At 39.5% G+C, this 17,849-nt stretch overlaps 1 protein-coding gene and 1 pseudogene across 1 annotated transcript; one reads left to right on the top strand and one right to left on the bottom strand.

Moving 5' to 3' along the window:
• Positions 1–949: 949 nt before the first annotated feature.
• On the bottom strand, positions 950–6,537 carry LOC103702850 (APETALA2-like protein 3). Its single transcript, XM_017841761.3, has 11 exons — positions 6,072–6,537; positions 5,350–5,961; positions 5,248–5,273; positions 5,120–5,150; positions 4,932–5,019; positions 4,680–4,825; positions 4,023–4,067; positions 3,816–3,919; positions 3,561–3,697; positions 2,464–2,571; positions 950–1,584 (listed from the first exon to the last, which is right to left on the bottom strand). Exons 2-11 carry the CDS (start codon positions 5,904–5,906, stop codon positions 1,366–1,368), a joined length of 1,461 nt encoding a protein of 486 aa, XP_017697250.2. The 5' UTR covers positions 5,907–5,961; positions 6,072–6,537; the 3' UTR covers positions 950–1,365.
• Positions 6,538–14,075: 7,538 nt separating this feature from the next.
• On the top strand, positions 14,076–14,257 carry LOC113462455 (annotated as a pseudogene).
• Positions 14,258–17,849: the final 3,592 nt, after the last annotated feature.

The raw sequence follows: 17,849 nt of genomic DNA, 5'->3' as shown, positions 1-17,849 counted from the left end.
TTAACTCATCCACCTCTCTCAATGGTTAATACTTTCCAGTCTCGTGACCACTTGCTTCTTAGAAATCAGGACGGCGACAACGATTTGTCATGAGAAATCAGGGAGAGGGCAAATGGTGGGGCTGACAAAAAGCTTGGTGAACATTGACAAACTCAGCCATGGACTCGGCGAGGCAGGAGAAGTCAAATAGTCCATGAGGTTGGAGTCATGGAGTAAGCGATGTTGGAGCCAGAAAGTAACAGTAAAGATGGAGGAGGCCAAGAATTCTTGGAACTCAATTTCACAGAACACATGGCGGTAGATAGTATTACGAGCAGTGGAGGAGGAAACAAGAGTAGCGAACATGAGCAGTCATCGAGGTTCATCACATTGGGAGGTTGTGCTAGGAAACATCATACACCATCCATTGAACAATGGACAGCAGAGAAAATTTTAAAAAAATAATCTACATATACCCTAGGGAGCACTGTAGCAAAACCCAATCAAAAATAGCAATTTCTTCTTACTTTGACAAAAATAAAATAATAATAATAAAATTTTCTATCCCGCCTAGAGATAGGACCGAGCCAACAGACACGTGCCAGTTAGCAGAGCTGCGCCCTGTGGTCGTAGAAAGGGAGGAGAAAAATTATCATCCGTCGACACCTGCCCATCCGACCGTAGTTCCCCATTCCACGTGTGAGTGCGACAAAGGAAGAACCAAAAAGACCACACCGTGGGAGTCCCCTTCGGACTCCATTGCAAAGACCTGGGACAAAGGTGATGGGATGGGAGTCAATTGTCCATCGAGTCATTCACGTGTTCCCGAACAAAATAAATAAATAAAAAATAAAAAAGCAGGAACTCCAGCCACATAAGCCCTCCATTTTCTCAACAGGGCAAATCCCAGCTGGAAACCAAAAAGAAAGAGAGAGATGGAAAGAAAAGAACAAGAAAAGAATGCATCCGAGACAGAGGAAGGAGGGGGTGCTCTTTTTTTTGAAGGCAGGAGCAATCCAGAGAGGGCAGCATTATGCCATGATAGGTTCCTATCACAATTCATAGTACACTGAAGGCAAAAAAAGGGACGCCACAGGCTGCATCCAAAGTTAACGAGCATTCATTCATTCATTCCCTGCCCTGAATGGTCCAGCAGAGAAGAAGGAACCCCGGAGCCCCAAAAAAGTCCGAAACGCCAAGCCATATTCATGTAACAAAGCAGCGTGATGAGATAGTTTGTGCGCTTAATACATAACCTTGAAAACAAGCGCCAGCCAGCATTATTTCATTGCAGATGGCTACTGCCCTTAAAAGACTGCATTTCTCCCCCTGGTTCTTGGCGGTACTCCCAGTTTATCTACCGGTACACGGAGTGTATGCATGCACTCAGCTCATGTAATAGTGATTGACAGTGGCTGATGGAGGGAAATTGAGATGGGCGGCTGATGGTGGTAGATGATGGGCAGCTGCGACGGTGGCTGCAGTGGAGAATCCTGATGATGCTGCAGAAGAGAACGGCAACGCGGGGCCGGGGCCGCCATGCATTAGCCATGCCCGGTTGGGGAGAGCAGGAAAGCACGCCTCGGATCCTTTTGCGGCTCTTCCCTGCATTTATTCAAGTGCCAGCAATCAGAACGCACGGAAATTAGACACATATGCCTCGGAACGAAAATAACCCGGCAAGCCATGGAAATTAATTCAGCAAGCAACGGTGTACCAACTGCACCATAGACGCAACTCTTAAAACGATAGCAGTCAAAAAATAGCTGTAATCCAAGTGGAATGCTGAGGCAATCAACCAGGATTACTACCAGAGAAGACTGATGGGAACAGGTGGGGTTCATGATATATTGGTGGAACAGCCATGCAATATGTTTTAAGTCCCCACATTTTCTCATCGTTTCTGCTTATATCCTGGAAGCAACTTTGGAAGAGACAAAATCAAATTCTGATGCCTTGCTGAGACTTTCTTTTTTGGGCAAAAGTGTTGAATTAAACGATTTGAGTATAGATTCATGGGTGCAAATCAGAAAACAAAATATTCATGGCTTGCTGAGACCGACCTTAGCCTAAATGATATTTTCCAAGTTAGAAACTAACACTCAAGATAATTTGATCAACATAAGTCATTATAGAGCAAATAATAAGCCAAAGTATAAACTACTTTACAGTAGCTTGGTGTATAAAGCACTACACCACTACGAATGTTCGGATGACACAAATATATTGGAACACAATCTCAAAAGCATTTAGAAAGTATGACAGAATTCAAATGAAGACGTTAAGACTGAACAATGGTGTTTGGCAAATCCTGCCTCCTAGTATGTGAAGAAAAGATATGGATTTTAACAAACAATATGAAAGCTAAATAGATATGATGGGGCGTTAGAAGTCACCAAAATTAAAACAACTGGTAGGATAACAGTGGATCTCAGCAACTAGCATGAGGAAATTTGCAATGAGAAAAAAGTTCTCGAGATTTACCTCCGTGTGTGTAAAGAAACCAGGATATAGACCAGTCCAGGCATGAGGATGTGCAGGCGCCATTGGCAAATGATGCGGATGAGCCAGATGGAATGTTGGGTTGTTGGCCTAAAGCAGAAAAAAAAACACACACACACCCAGGCTATAAGCATCACCAATTTTAAATAAAACTTTGATGTACTAAAGTAGCCCATCAATACAACAAATCAAATCATATCGGTCTCACAGCATCATCAACACGACAAATCAATCATATCATCTCACAGCATAAACAGAAAAAGAAATCATTCCACTCGAAGATATTGCATAGAACTCACAAAAATGTGACTCCAGGAATTTTTCAATATCGGTCATGAAGAATTGGACAAATCATTGATATAAAAGATCTCTGGTGGTGCTCCAATGCATAGGAAAATCACATTATTTCTGTGAGTTCCCATCTCCACCCCCCCCCCCCCCCCCCCCCCCCCCCCCCCCCCCCAACCATCAAAAAAAGAAAAAGGAAGTGATTCTACATACACTGGTTTTTGGATGTCATTTAAAAATTCAGAAATCTATTAAAAACAAGTGATTGTAAAATTAATCCACCAGAGTTTCCAAATTTTACAATTTACTCCTTAGTTTCGCCTCAACTTACCATTTAAAAATTTCTATATCTTCAACATCCAAATTCAGATTTAAATTTTGTTTATTCAACAGAAATCAGGACTTTTTTGTTCAGGAAGATCTCTAAGCAAATTAAAGCTGGCTAATAGGTATTGTTGCAACTAATGCTCCAGCAAAGTGACTATGAAGAGGCCTTGCTGCAACAGTAAGATTGCTCTACTGGATGTCACGGGTTCAAAATATAGAAACAGACTCTCTGAGCATAGATAAGGCTGCATACATCTGAACTCCCTCCAGCAGTGGCAGGAGCCTCATGGGCCGGGACCCCCTTTTTAACTAATGCTACAACGCTAAAAAAATAACAGGACCGATGAGAAAAATACTAAGGAAAACACATTAAGAATAATGGACTATCCTGATGAATACTGACAACTATTTCTGAAGGTTAAGATAAGTGCACATATAAAGTTTTGAAGGTAAAGATTTGTTACCCTAGAATTCCTGGCATCTGAAGCTTCAAAGGAACTGTGATTGGGTTGCATAACCATTGAGTTATTATCCTTCTTTGGGCTATGGACATTAGGTTGAGAGATCCTCAAGTCCAAATCAACATTGCCTCCACCAGCAACTTTAACAGACAAAAAATCAGTTGACACAAAACATTACTTCAAAATCATACAAATGTTATAGAATACCCTGATATCAATGTAGGCAATGTGGAGAAATTACTGTTTAGTGAATAATACCTTCATTATTGGGCTCAGGATGTATCTCTCCTTCATAGGTACTTGGATCAAAATTTGTGACAGCTTCCCTTCCATTAAATTTAATAGCAGCCTTGTCATATGCCCTGATTAAAAGAAAAAAACTGTGTTGGTCGGGAACCATGCTGACTTCAAGATTCAATTTAGAAAAGCATTGTGAGCAATGAGATAGTTTGTGCATGGTATGACCTTGCAGCCTCTATTTCGCTGTCAAATAGCCCAAGATATATGTACCTGCATGCATACACAATGTTCTCAGTTAGCACAGGTAAAGACTGGTTTCCTATTCCATGGGAAATATGAGAACACAGAGATGACTAGGCTTCTGCTAATCCAGTCACGTACCTGATAGTAGACTTCCCAACCAACCCTTTTACGTTTAAATCAACAATGATTCTAAAATATTATGTCAAAAGTTCTTATCCTAAGTTTGCACTGACTTGATAAAAAGAATCAAACTTGAAAATTTCCAGCAACTTTTGTAAATAATTCATGATCTTTCTACAAACATTTCACCAATTATTTTGAAAAACCACTGAATTCCCTGTTTTCAATTAAGACGTCTTCACCATCATTTGTTTGTTTCTCAATCCCTCCACTCTTTAATATCCAATGAATTCCTGAGTTTTTTTTTCTTTTTTTCAAGGGTACAGATTTCTTCCCTTGGCAAAAACAAACCCAAATTTGTCAATGGGAACATAACTTAAGAGTGATTAACTGAAAAGGTAGAAACAATGGAACCCACCTTTGAAGATTCTCAAGACCACTTAGATATATAATGGAGGAGTAAAGCCTGCCCTAGTTCATGATAAACTTGAAAAGAACATTAGTGAGAGATTCTCGTACTTTTTACCGAGGAACTGCCCCATGCGAGCTTCCCAGCGACCACACTTGTGAAGTGTCACTCCTCGGTACCTTGAGCTCCCCCTAGCGAATCCAGTGCTCTGGCGACGAAGTATGTGAACAAATTCTTCTTTTGTCAGATTCCTCATCTGAAATGGAAAGCATCCATCCACAATATATGAATTGGAGTTACCCAACCAAAACTGATATCAAACAAACTACTTTAATTCATGTATATTCTGTATCAGCAATTACCTGTTTCAAATCCTCTTCATAGTCACTGATATTGAAATTGATGTCAGCATCAACCCCACGAAACTTGATTGCAGCCCGATCATATGCCCTGCAATGCAAAACCCAATCCAATATATTCTCTACAGGAAAGCTAATGACCAAAACATGGTACACAAAATCAGCAAATTACAAAAGAAAACAAAACATACCTTGCAGCGGCATGAGCAGTGTCAAAACCTCCTAAATTTCCAATCCAAACAGAAACAGAAAAACAAGGAACAAAGCATCAACAAATTTTCCTAACATTAAATCAAAAGACTAGGATAAATGATCTTACCCAAATAGACCTGTTTGCCACAATCCCTGCTCAAGAAAAGCACAATCCTGTCAGATTTCAAGCAAGAAATAGAACCAAGGATTGATGTAAGAAGTTGCTAACCATATGTGAGACTCCCATCTTCCCGTCCTCCGGTAGAAGGTGACTCCCCGGTACTGAGAGCTCCGAGACCTCGGCCCCCTTCTGCTCTTCTTCACCTGCTGCTGTTGCTGCAATAGCTTGGCCTCCACCGAGCCAGCCGTATTACCCTGGAGGAAACGGAGCTCCATCCGATGAGGCAATGCCGGTGTCGATGAAGAAGCCACAGTCGGAGACTGAACGCCTTCCTGAACCGCCGCCGCCAGAGGGAAGAGCTGCCTCGTGACGAAGCCTGCCTCCCGCGATGCCCCATCTTCCTCCTCCAATTCTTCTTCCACTTCTTCCTCCCCATGTGCCCGCAGCGACCTCTTGAGGATGCCAAACTTAAAGCCGCCGAAGGCAGCTTCGGCTGAGCATGAGTCATCGTCGCCGGCATTGCTTGATGCCTCGGCATTGAGGACAGAGGAATTCGAGGTCCCCGACTCCTCCATCGGCACGCCGCCAGAGCCCTCGATGACGACCTTCTCCTCCACGCAAGAATAGGACTTGCCGGGCGACGCCACATTGAGATCCAACACCATCTTTTTTCGCTCAAATCGCTACCAACCCTTCTACCACGACCCAATTCGAATCCCCCTGCATTCAAAACTCTCGATTTCCGATCAGGGTTTACCCCTCACCCATTCAAGAAACAAGAACCACAGCAAAATAGAAATCCATTAAAAACATCAAACATTCATACTCACACAGAGACGACCGGTGATCCAATGCACTTAAACAAGCACGTTGTTCGCAATCCTTCTTCCCTTCTCTCTATTCTCTCCGCCCTTCGCTCCCTCTTTCTCTATCCCACTAGTGGATAGCAAGCGAGAGTGGAAGAAATGAGATAAAACCAAAAACCAAGAATACTCGAGAACGGAAGAAAGATCGGGAATTCTTCGATGAGAAAAAAAGAAAAAGAAACCGCAAGCTATGTGAACCTCGATCTACGACAAAGAAAGATAAGATTGGAAGGGAATGGGCAGAAAGAGAAGTGATCGGAGAGGAATCGACAAGGGTTCTCAAGGGCCGCCGGTGAGAGGTAGAGGTAGCGGTAGAAGGTAGCGGAGTCGCCGGCGGAATCCCCACCGCCCGCTGCTGTCATCGGCCGGAGGAGAAGAGAGGAGGAGACGCAGAAAGGAGATAGAGGAGAAGCCACAGTGGGATGGGACGTGTGAAAGAACCAATGTATAAAATAAAATCAAATTATTTAATGACCGCTCATTTGAATTAAAAATTAGAAAGGAAATATGGTCTTCCTGGCTTCCCTGTCGTGCGGATCGAACCGGTTGGTGCCGGTTTCCAGGTCTCCTCTCCCACTGTCCGGACCGGATATGCTCATAGCAATTATTATGCGGACAAATACGGAAACTGGACGGCGGATGCATCGATCCGCATAGACATGTTCGATACGGACGAGATGTGCGTTCGGTAAAGTAATAAAAAATTTCTTGGACGACTCTACCCTTTATGACTGCGATTGCATGGCCATCGTGATGGTCGTATGTGGGGAGAATCCATGGAATCCTCTTGGGAATCTCCTCCGCTGCCCCTGGTTCATTTATGGGGTCAATTCCTCTGGTCTGCCACCTTCCTGCTGGGAACAGAGGCAAGCTCTTTGAGCCAAACAAAGAAGGCTAGACACTAAGGCGGTAGTCTGATGGTTAGGAAACTTGAACTTCACCCAAATTGCCCAAATTCGAAACACACGGGCGTCGATTAAATCAAATCAGAGAACCGCATGCCCCACATCCGGATGACTCTATGTGGATATACCTTCTTCCATCAGTACTGAGATGGTGCTGGGGTAACGTACTCACACGTGAATGGCCCAGTAAGATTTTCCATGAATTGAAGAGGGCATGCGGAAACTCCTCCCCTCCTATTTTTTAGCAAAAAAAAAAACAAAACAAAGGAGGCTCACCACAAACAAGTTCTATCAAATAAAACTTCACTTGAAATAGCTAAGTACATGCTAAAAATAATTAAAACTTAATTCTTAGAATCTAAATCTCACCTTGGTTGCCAAGTGGCGGTGAACTTCTACCATTGATCCAAAGTTTCATCCTGTTTCATTCCCAATATCGTGCTTTGGAATACATTAGACAGATAATATATGGTGATTAATGTATAAACATAAACTTAGTAAGCAATAGATATATACACTTGGGTGAAGTATTGTTCCAAAAGCAATGTCTATCTTAAGAAAATAATTAGAATTAAATTTTCAGCTCCATCAACTTTGGTACTAGTATCAAAGAAATCTAGCATGTGAAATTGAGACGGGTTGGGTTCAATTGAGCAATGCAGCTTGGGTACGATTGGCTCAATTGAAGTTTCACTTGGATTGGGTCCCATCACGTTATAAAGGGTCCAATTAGGTTGGGTGTAGCCTGATTGGATTAGACTGCACTAGGATGGGCCTAGTTAGGACCATTTGGATTATATAGATTTGATACAAGTAGATGCAGTCCTTATAAGGGATTTGGATTCTCACTTCCAACCACAACCATCTATAATTGCACAAGAGCGATGATTGGACAAGGCCTACGAGCACCCTACCCCATGTACCCTCTCCAAACACAACCATGGTGTCATGGATGGCTATGATTAGAAGAGAGGCTCTCTCCAGTTTTAAAGAGTATTCTGATCCTCTTCTTCTTTTCTTTTCTTTCCTTCTTCTTTTTTATTATTATTATTATGTAAACAACGGCTGCTCACAATATTCTAGTATAAGTGCAACTAATAGAATCAAGCGAAGATCCTCTTTCTTTACGGTGCTCCCATAGATTCAAAAAATTCAATGTTGGCTTTCTACAAAAAGCTGAAAAAACGTGTTTGAAAGATAAACCCCACATTTAAACTTTCATCCCATTAAAACAAAATAAAAACATGCTAAGTTTTTTTATTTTTTTAAGGGCTACCTAAAGTCGAGCCTCTTTAGATGTGCCAAAAAAAAAAAAATCTTCGTAGGTAAGCACTAGCTCTATGGAGCCAAATTGCCATGTTAACAAGCAATCTAGATTGAAAGCATTGTAGTTATGGTTAAAATATTATAATCTAATTATTTGAAATAAAATTATTTTTAAATAAAGAGATAGAAAGTTTTTGAGCATACATTATCATTATTTGAAATAAAATTATTTCTATTATTGCTTGTATAGGCCTGATTCTATTCCCTCGAGATCAACTTTTGGCTCTCTTTCTAACTCTTCCGACATGATTAATATTTCTTTTTTCTTTAGTTTGTTGCTACTCTAACCCAACTCTCTGGTCCCCATTGGTGTTTGGAAATCTACGTTATAGGAATCCTCTACATTCTTTCACTTCATCAAGATTTCTTCAGTTGTTAATTTAGACATAAATTAGCAATATAAATAAAATTAGTATTGGATTTGGCATGAAGGGGAGGGACTTTTGGGTGATGATAAACTTGAGGATGATAATGAATTTTAGAGTGTGAAAATATAGGCTTCTCTGAAGTGGAATTTGGGAATTAGAAGAGAGGAAGGGCCGTGGCACTTTTTCTTTTCTTTTCTTTTCTTTTTCTGCCATGTTATATTTGTGTTTCATTCCTTAGGCTAGATGAGATATATATACAAAAGTTGGGAAGTACTGGAAGGAGAAAGTATCTATCATTTGAAATTAGGGGTAGGCAACAAGCGAAAATTAAAATTAGGATAGACAAATTTGAACTTTGATCGATCCAATCTCACTCTTTTCTTTCTTCACATTTTCTTGAGGAGTACCCTCTCTTCAGTCGTATCACTATAATAAATCTCTCAATTAATGTTTAGCAAAATTTGCAGTGTTATTGAAATCGAACCCATAGTTTATTGATTCTGGAGGGGTTAGGCCAAGTTAGGAGGGTTGAACTTTGGTAAGTTGCTGATTAGGCAAATCTAAGTGAATCAAAGAGCTAGATAGCATATTAAAGAATTAAAATAGCAAATCTTTTCAGGGTATTTTTGTTTTAAAATAGTGAATCTTTAGCATATCTTTGTTTTAAATTTTTGAGAAATTAAAAAAGGGAAACATCATCCAGGAATTAAAGTAATTCATTGAACGACTTTTGTTGCCTAGTATTGCTTCCTTTTTTGGTTCTCCTAGCATGAAAGCAATGGTATGCTTGAAATTCACAAGCACCGCAAGAAGGACTATTACTGATGGAAAAAATTGTTGATCAAATCCATAGAATTCATCGCTAAAACTTTATGAACAAGCGAGTGCAACAAACATTGTGACAAGACTGCAATGGATTGAAGAACATCAGGAAAGGAAAATTTTTGAGCCATAAGCAAGAACGATTGCACCCAGCCAGCAGCATTGGCCATCCCTTCGTACCCAGTTCTATAGGAAAATAGTCTGAACCTGTGAAGCAATTCCAACCAAAATCTGTACATGAACAAAGTCACAGTGTTAGGCCAAGCCATCATCATAAGTGAAAAGTTTCTGGTTTACATTAATACAACATAGGATCGTGCACTTTGAAAGATTAGATTTGTTTCTGCTCATTTGTCAGTTTTATTTCCAGAAGAATTAACCTCAGCTATGGTTTTAGAAGAACAAAAACTCATCATACACATTGATATCCCCTGGACTGGAGATTCCCATAATACACAAATGAGCATAATTTGCAGTGATGTCAGGTAGTGTGAAATGGGTTCGAAGTACTCCTTCATGCATGCTCGGGACGGGGTTGTATCTTTGGACGTGGATCCACCATTGGATCACCAATCGATTGCTTTGAAATTTATGCAGATGCATGAATAATAAAGTTCAAAGGGCATTGAGATCTATGTGATGTGTGATCCGATGGTGATTCATGCAAAGAAAGGTAAATTTTTCTTTCATGCAAAAGATACAACCCTAAACCGCATGTCAAAACTACAAAATCTAGGGTCGTCTCTCACAAAAACTTGAGACCCGCATGTATGAGAAATCAAGTAATTATTCTAAGTGCTAGCTTTAGAGGCATTATTACTTTGTTCGCATGTACAAATGCCATTGTTGTCAAATCAAACACATGAATGGTTAATGTCCAGTGAAATAAGAGAAAATGAACACATTTTTCTATAGGCCATGACCCATCCAACAAGAATTAATGTTCCTAAAATTTAATGAGTCTGAAATAGCGAACATGCACAAAGTGCCCGCCCAACTAAACGAGGTTGCAAAATATATGTCTAGAAGAAAATATGCAAGTAGTTCAAATAGACCGAACAAGGCTAGAATTCGAAAGTTTGGCACTGCTTTCTCTATATTTTACGAAAAGACAATAACAAAGATAAAACAAGAAAATTACATAGTATCCCTTGAAACTCTCATAGTTTTTCTTTTTATTTTCCCTAAATAAAACTAATAGAAAGAAAAAAACAAGAAAAGAAACCCTAGGATCATGGTTTGATCAATGCTATTTAGTGCAATCACTTGCTTGATTCTTTTATCTTATTATTAAAATTGAGACTATTATTAGATAAAAGATATCGAGAGTTTTTGAACATACCCTATCTTTATGGGCGGCACTGATCCCTTCGGGCCTTATTTGCCTTGTCGCTATCCACTTCCCCGGTAATAATTCTTTGGGCCTCTCTGGTTGGATTTATGTGCTTTTGGCTTCACCACTTTAGGAGTATTTGTGGGCTCTCTCATCGCCTCCTTGGACTAGGCCACTCTCTTCTTTCCATTCCTTCAGCCATGATTCATGGTCCATGCAACTAGGTATGGCACATCATGGGCAAAAGGGCGAGGGTATTGCAACATGCTTTTGATGCATGGCATGGGAGGGGCGGAGACCTTGCTTAAATCTATGGTTCAGGAGAGAATGAGCAAGTGAGCTAGCAAGAAATAAAGAGAGAGAGAGAGAGGGGTGGGCACTCTATGACATGTTATTTTCTGATTTTGTTGGGTATATTCGTATTCGTATTATATGACATATCTGGTTTAGCAAAAGAGAGAGAGAGAGGTGGGAGAGAGAATAAGGAGTGGAGTGGTGATGGGCTTAGTCTCCGAGCTTGGTCCGAGTTCAAGCGTTTAAGTATTGACCTAAATCTAGCCTAAAATTTCCCCGGGCCTCATTTTGAGGTCCAAACCCAACCCAAACTACCTTGGGCCTAGCCTATGGCGGCATGGCCTAACCCAAATACTTGTGTTTAGAGTGGCTTATACACAATAATTCTTTCATCTTTTATTAAGTTCTATTAACCAAATTAAAAAATATTTTTTTAATAATTTTGGTATAGTCCTTTCTCATTTTATAATATAGCATATGTTTGTTAGATGAAGAAGTTTTCTTACTTTCACTAGACCAATTATTTTGATCTCCTAAATTAATGTGATGAGAAGGAAATAACGATCCTTCTTGCTAATTCCCATGCTCTATGAATTTCAAGGTCAGCAAAGTAAAGAAGTAATGTTTAATATTATGATTTTCTATCCTTTTTTCTAGCTTTGTTTTTTATTATCCTCTTCTGAACCAGGGAATTTGCATGGATCATATCTTTTATTCACAGTTTGTCCTAAACCTTCTATGCAGCATAAAACTTGATGTTGAAGGATACGCCTCTTATTCACAAAATTGTTTCAAGCTGGTTATGGATTGAGAAGTCCTCACTCAGGAAATTGTTTCAATTTGGCTATAGATTAAGATGTTCTTGCTTGGCAAAATATCTATTCAATTGATTGCAAGGGCTATGAAGCCAAGCATGCAGAATAGCTAATGTGGTCCCACACCAAGACACCATCAGATAATCTTTGTGAAGAAGGTGAAAACAAAAAAATCAAATTGTAGTGCTGATTTCACCTGTAATGATCTGTAAGTTAAGTTCTCAGTATTTGAGGTACACAAATTTTTTTTTAATAGTTTGCAGAGTATTTTACATGAAAAATACATACTGCCCCAAAAATAACACAATTAAACCACTCAATTTTATCAGCACTGGAATCAGCCAAGAACTTGATTTTGTGTATCATAGAGATGAGAAGGGAGCAGGGGGTACAAGCTTCCAAAAAATATGACATGCCAAAATCCTATGAAGATGTCTCTTGAAAGCTAATTCTACGGAGCCCCTTTTTTATAAGGGCGAAGTACGGCCCTCGCCATTGGCATCTTGCCCAACGTGTATACAAAGTGTTTGTAAGAAAATATATAAATAAATTTATCTCAACCTATCAGCTTAAGTTTTGGGGACAAGTTGTGATTTCAACATGGTATCAGAGCAGAGGTTCTAAGTTCGAACCCTGTCTCTGCACTCTTTACCCCCATTATTAAAAAATTGCACATATTGGGCTCGTCTATTAAAGACTCAACCATAGTGGATGGCTGGATCTGATGTCGGCAGGTTAGGTCGGACCTGCACCCACTACTTCGGAACATCTGGAGCATGGATGAGGAGTTAGATTTACTTCGGGTTTCACATGTGTTTCGGAAGGCAAACAATGCTGCAGACTGGGTCGCCTTTTATGCAGCCCATCATTTCGAATTTGTATGTTGAGGTCCTCCCGATCGGGTGCCGCAGGTATTGGATTGTATTTTATCTTGTGATTGTTCTGAGCTTTCTCACTAGTGAGAAGCCGGTTCACCAAAAAAAAGAAAAGAAAAATCCGGCCCACATGTGAGAAGGAATATAAGAAAATATATAAATAAATCTACCTCATCCTATCAGCTTAAGTTTTTGGGACAAGTAGTGATTTCAACTATGCTTTTTCTGTTTGGAAAAAAATTTGTTCATGTACTCCAGCTATTTATTTTAACATTAAATGGTGTATAAAGCATGGTGCATCTATAGACATGCTTAGGATCAATAGTTGTTACATCTACCTCTGGCACGACAACCAACTTTGGTTAGTATTTTAACACTTGAAGGTACTACGATTAAAGATCTTATTGTCTTCGACAAAAGGAAATGGAGTCAACCAATTCTTACACATATCTATTCCTATACCTTATAGCGAAATTAGAGACAGACTGTCTTAGGGTCCATCTTCTGGTCTCATAAGTAAGGTATCTAATTTTTTATGGAGCTTTTCTATCCAAACCCCAACAAAGTTATGAATATTGCTTGGGGAGGTTTATCCCAAGGTTGCTCTATTTATGTAAAAATTACATGGCATTAGCTACCATATAGGGCTATATTATCTTAGCATGATTTTTGTATCTCGAGTTAATGTGGTATCTGTTTGGAGGTGGAGGAATCTTTCTCTTATATTATACTTCAATGCAGAGTAGCATCTCAGGTATAGAGACAAGCTTTATTGTAGAATTTATTTATTTTCTCATCTTAGACACTTGATGAATTTCTACAAATTGTAAAAGGAAGTTTCTTTCTTGGTACTTCGGCAGCTCACACTAGTCTCACGTAAGCATTGCCATCTAAATTAAGGGACAAAATACTCCACAGAGATTGAGGAATAGATATAAAACGGGTCTAGAGAATCTCTTCTAAATGGTAAGCAGCAAAGAAGGCGACTCAGTCGGCAGCTATGTTTGCCTTTTTGAACATATGCATAACTTGGAAGACATCACATTTCCTCAATAGCCTTCACATGTCCTCTAGAAGCGGGTGGTCGAACATCCCTAGCCCCGCATGTAGAATCCGCTCAATCACCTCTGCTAAGTTTCCTTCCAAGATGATCCTCCTATCTTCTAGAATTTGCCTTGCATAGGAGACTCTCTCTCAGGTGGTCCCTCTCGCTGCAATCACCGTAGAAGTACTATCTTATTTGAACAGGATCTATCCTATAGGAGATGAGCAACTCAGTCTAGTGGATGACATGTAACCTGGGGACTAGAGCGTGATTAATGGTGACAGTCTTCTGGGATCGAAACTGCAGAGGATCGTTCCCATCTCTTGACTTGAAGGGATGGGGTCGTTCTTAGGTTGTATGACAGAGTTTTTTCGCTAATGATAAAAAGGCATAAGCTATTCTAATTCGTTACATTACCGGTAATATTTGGTTAGAAAGTAATGATCGCATGATCCAAGGTATGATACAAAGTGCTTGATTAATTTTTCTAAAAGCTTCTACTCAAGCTCACAAGTTTCTTCAGATGGCTGCTACATAGGGACATATGACAATAGAGGCAATATGTGGCTTTTATTTTGCAGTTTTTGCGATATTATAATTAATATATTTCTCTTCGAAGCCACCATCTCTTTGTTTTCTCAATATCAAATTTTGATGTTAATGTACGGGAACAAGGTGATTCTGGGGCATCAGATTTTGTTATCAGAAGTACTGGTGGTATATTCGTTGCAGTAGGTGGTGTTAGAATTTTTAATACCATAATTCCAATAGTAGAGTTGCATGCTGTGTGGGAAGGATTGAATTATGCTATTACAGAATAAGGGCTTCACAAATTTGTTTAGAAGATGACTTTATAACAATTAATAAATAGCTTTCTAATCCACTTCTTGCCGATATTAGTTTACATCCACTATTGCAAGATTTTTGAAGAATGATGTACCTATTGCTCATTATTCACGACATGTTTACAAAGAAGCTAATAGCTTTATGACTTTTTAGCTATAAAACTAGAAACTAGTCCAGCTTGTATCGTTTATAGCCTCCAAAAACGTGAAAAAAAAGGTTAGCATGTAACTACACGCAGAAGAAGTGAGGTAAAATGGTTGAGTCGTTGAGTTAGTAAAAAGTGGTCGAGGCCACCAAAGTGGTAGCATGATGGTAAGAGGGCGATAATTCCACTTGAGTTGCCTAGGTTCGAAACGCGCGGGCGTCGATTAAATCAGGAGTCCGAATGCCCCACGTCTGAATAGCTCACTGGCGGATATGCTTTTCTTCCATCTGTACCAAGGTAGCGCTGGGATGACGTACCCACACATGAGGCGGTGAGCCCCTGGGTCGGGGAAGGCACGCGAAAATCTGCAATATGTATCGAACATTCTCTGATGGAAGGGAGTCTAGTGGGGCTGCTACTAGGGGTGGCAATCGGGTTGGGTCAGGCATAAACAGGTCGGGTCAAATACAGGTCGGGTCAGAAAACTATAAATTTGAACCCGACCTGTTTATTAAACGGGTCAGGAATTGCAAACCTGAACCTGACCTGTTTATTAAACAGGTAACCCGACCCGACCCGTTTAACCTGTTTAATAAACAGGTAACCTGTTTACCCAACCCGACCCGACCTGTTTAACCTGTTTGCCCAACCTGACCCGTTTAACCTGTTTAGACCTGTTTAATCTGTCCAACCCAACCTGTTTAACCTGCCCAATCCGACCTGTTTAGACCTGTTTAGACCCGTTTAACATGTTTAGACCTGTTTAACTTATTTCACCCGTTTAACCTGTTTAACCCGTTTAACCTGTTTAGACCTGTTTAACCTGCCCAACAGTTAAACGGGTTAAACGGTTTAAACGGGTCAGACATCTAAAACCCGTATCCGACCCAATTAATAAACAGGTTAAACGGGTCGACCTGTTTACGACCCGAACCTGTTTAGGCCAAACCCAAACCTGTTTATGGCGGGTCAAACACGGGTCGGGTTGGCGGGTCGGGTCATATTTTGCCACCCCTAGCTGCTACGCAGGTGGGCTGGCCCCTCCCGCTCCCCTCCTATTTTTTTTTTTTTTTTAAAAAAAAAGTGGTCGAGTTACTCGAGGTGCCGATTTACTTTGCTGGTAAAGCCTCTTTTAACTGTTTGTACCGGGGAACTGACGTCAAATCCCATCTATCGTGTTTGAAAGGTTAGGGATATTCGAGGGAAAGCATCCCATCCCTGGCGGTGTAGCCGACAGCGCTTGGGCTACTTTTTTATCCAAATAGGAAAGGAGGTCAGGTTATTGGGTTTGCAGTATCCTAATCATGGTTAATGGAAAAAGTCTTTCATATGAAGAAAGAGAAAAAGTTTGGTGAGGTTACAAGCTTGGCCTACAACACAGTACCTACCCTTGACCCAATCACCATCGCAACCAAGCATTGTTCTCTAGTATTGAAAATTTAGCATCTTTGGATGTCTTCTAAATCCTCAAGTGAGTTTAAATTGCACTATAACTTGATTCATGACCATTATATGCTCACACACAAGGTACTGCAATTGCCTGATCCAAAACCCAGTTTATGTCTTTGAGATGAACATCAAATGTTCCTTATTTGCTAAATGAAGAGCAGACTCATGCTCAATTGCTCATTGTCAGGGACTACCTAAATTATGGCAATGTAAGATTTCTTTTAAAGTGTATAGCAAGTAATGTAAAGCTGGACAATCGAAGTGATAGGTCAGCTATATGACAATCTTTTTCTCATCGTTTCTCTCGATGATTTAGATATATAGGTCGAGCTTTAGTCAACCACATTTATCCACACATGCTAATTTTCCGATCAAAGTAAGCTAGGTCAAGCTAAAGGACAAAAGATTGTCATATAAAGACACTTTTACATGACATTCGTGTTGCACTAGTTTGACTCCACTATATTAGTTTCTATTGATCAAGAGACTATCATATTAGAACGCTCAGCTTTATTAAGATGATGCTACTACCGCTAAAAGATGCCCAATTTATATGTCACGACTCTCGACATTGTAAACCTATTACAATCATATTACATTGCATTGTTTCCGAAGTATCACTCTCCTATCCAAACTGCAACATCTATTAGCCAGATATGTTGCATCTACGAGCGACAAATTCCTAAGGTAACCATATAAGAACTACTATTCATTTAAACATTTCTCTTTTTCACACACAAATGTATCTTGTAAATTATTTAACTTGTTTGGTTCGAGTCCATCACTAGTCCACCATGCATCACCTGCTTTTATCAAGATGGCATTATTGAGTATTCGCATGGACCATGAAATTGAGCATGGATCATAAAAATCAATTAAAGTTTTTGAATGTGCTTAGTCAACGTGCTAGCAATATTTTCCTTGTTCGAAAATATCAAGTTATACGCATGAATAAAACATTGCTCCACCACATAATATGAATGGCCAAAGACTATCTCCTCTTCCCTCAGAAGACCAAAGGAGAAGAAAATAAAAACAAGGAATCGAGCAAGGTGGGTCCAGTGACGTGAGAGGGGAAAGAAAGAAGGAGACTTGTTGGAGAATAATAAGGAAAAATTGAATTGTTGGGCAAAAACAAAGCGCATTTTTTTTTTTAATAGATGTCAATGATCTTACATAGAAAATTAAACTTTTATTAACACATTCAATGCATGCATGACGTCCATCAGCAATTGTTAGATGATCATGACATCACCTACAAACATGTGTGTAGTTCTTTTTTTTCATAAATATTTTTTAAAAATTTAAATTTATATAAATAACTTCTTAAAATTTATATTTATTTCTGTATCCCCATAAAAATGCTATTTTTTACAAATAACTCTAATATAACAATTTTTTAATATCGTTAATAAAAATCATATTTATTTTAATTAAAAATAAAATAAAATTTTAAAATTATTTTTTTGTTTTTCATCATGATCGGCTTATAAATATTATTTTTGCACATCTATTTATT

Source organism: Phoenix dactylifera, chromosome 3, assembly GCF_009389715.1.
Source record: "Phoenix dactylifera cultivar Barhee BC4 chromosome 3, palm_55x_up_171113_PBpolish2nd_filt_p, whole genome shotgun sequence".
Lineage (NCBI taxonomy): Eukaryota > Viridiplantae > Streptophyta > Magnoliopsida > Arecales > Arecaceae > Phoenix > Phoenix dactylifera.
Note: the sequence above shows the minus strand (reverse complement) of the source record. Positions and strands in the feature narration are given on the sequence as shown.

Excerpts from the sequence above, each read along its gene's own strand:
- LOC103702850 (XM_017841761.3), bottom strand. The coding sequence starts at position 5,906 with ATGGTGTTGGATCTCAATGTGGCGTCGCCCGGCAAGTCCTATTCTTGC. Across the intron at positions 3,920-4,022 it reads AGCGAAATAGAGGCTGCAAG|GGCATATGACAAGGCTGCTA; the intron begins GTCATACCATGC and ends TCTTTTAATCAG. Across the intron at positions 3,698-3,815 it reads TCCTGAGCCCAATAATGAAG|TTGCTGGTGGAGGCAATGTT; the intron begins GTATTATTCACT and ends TGTCTGTTAAAG.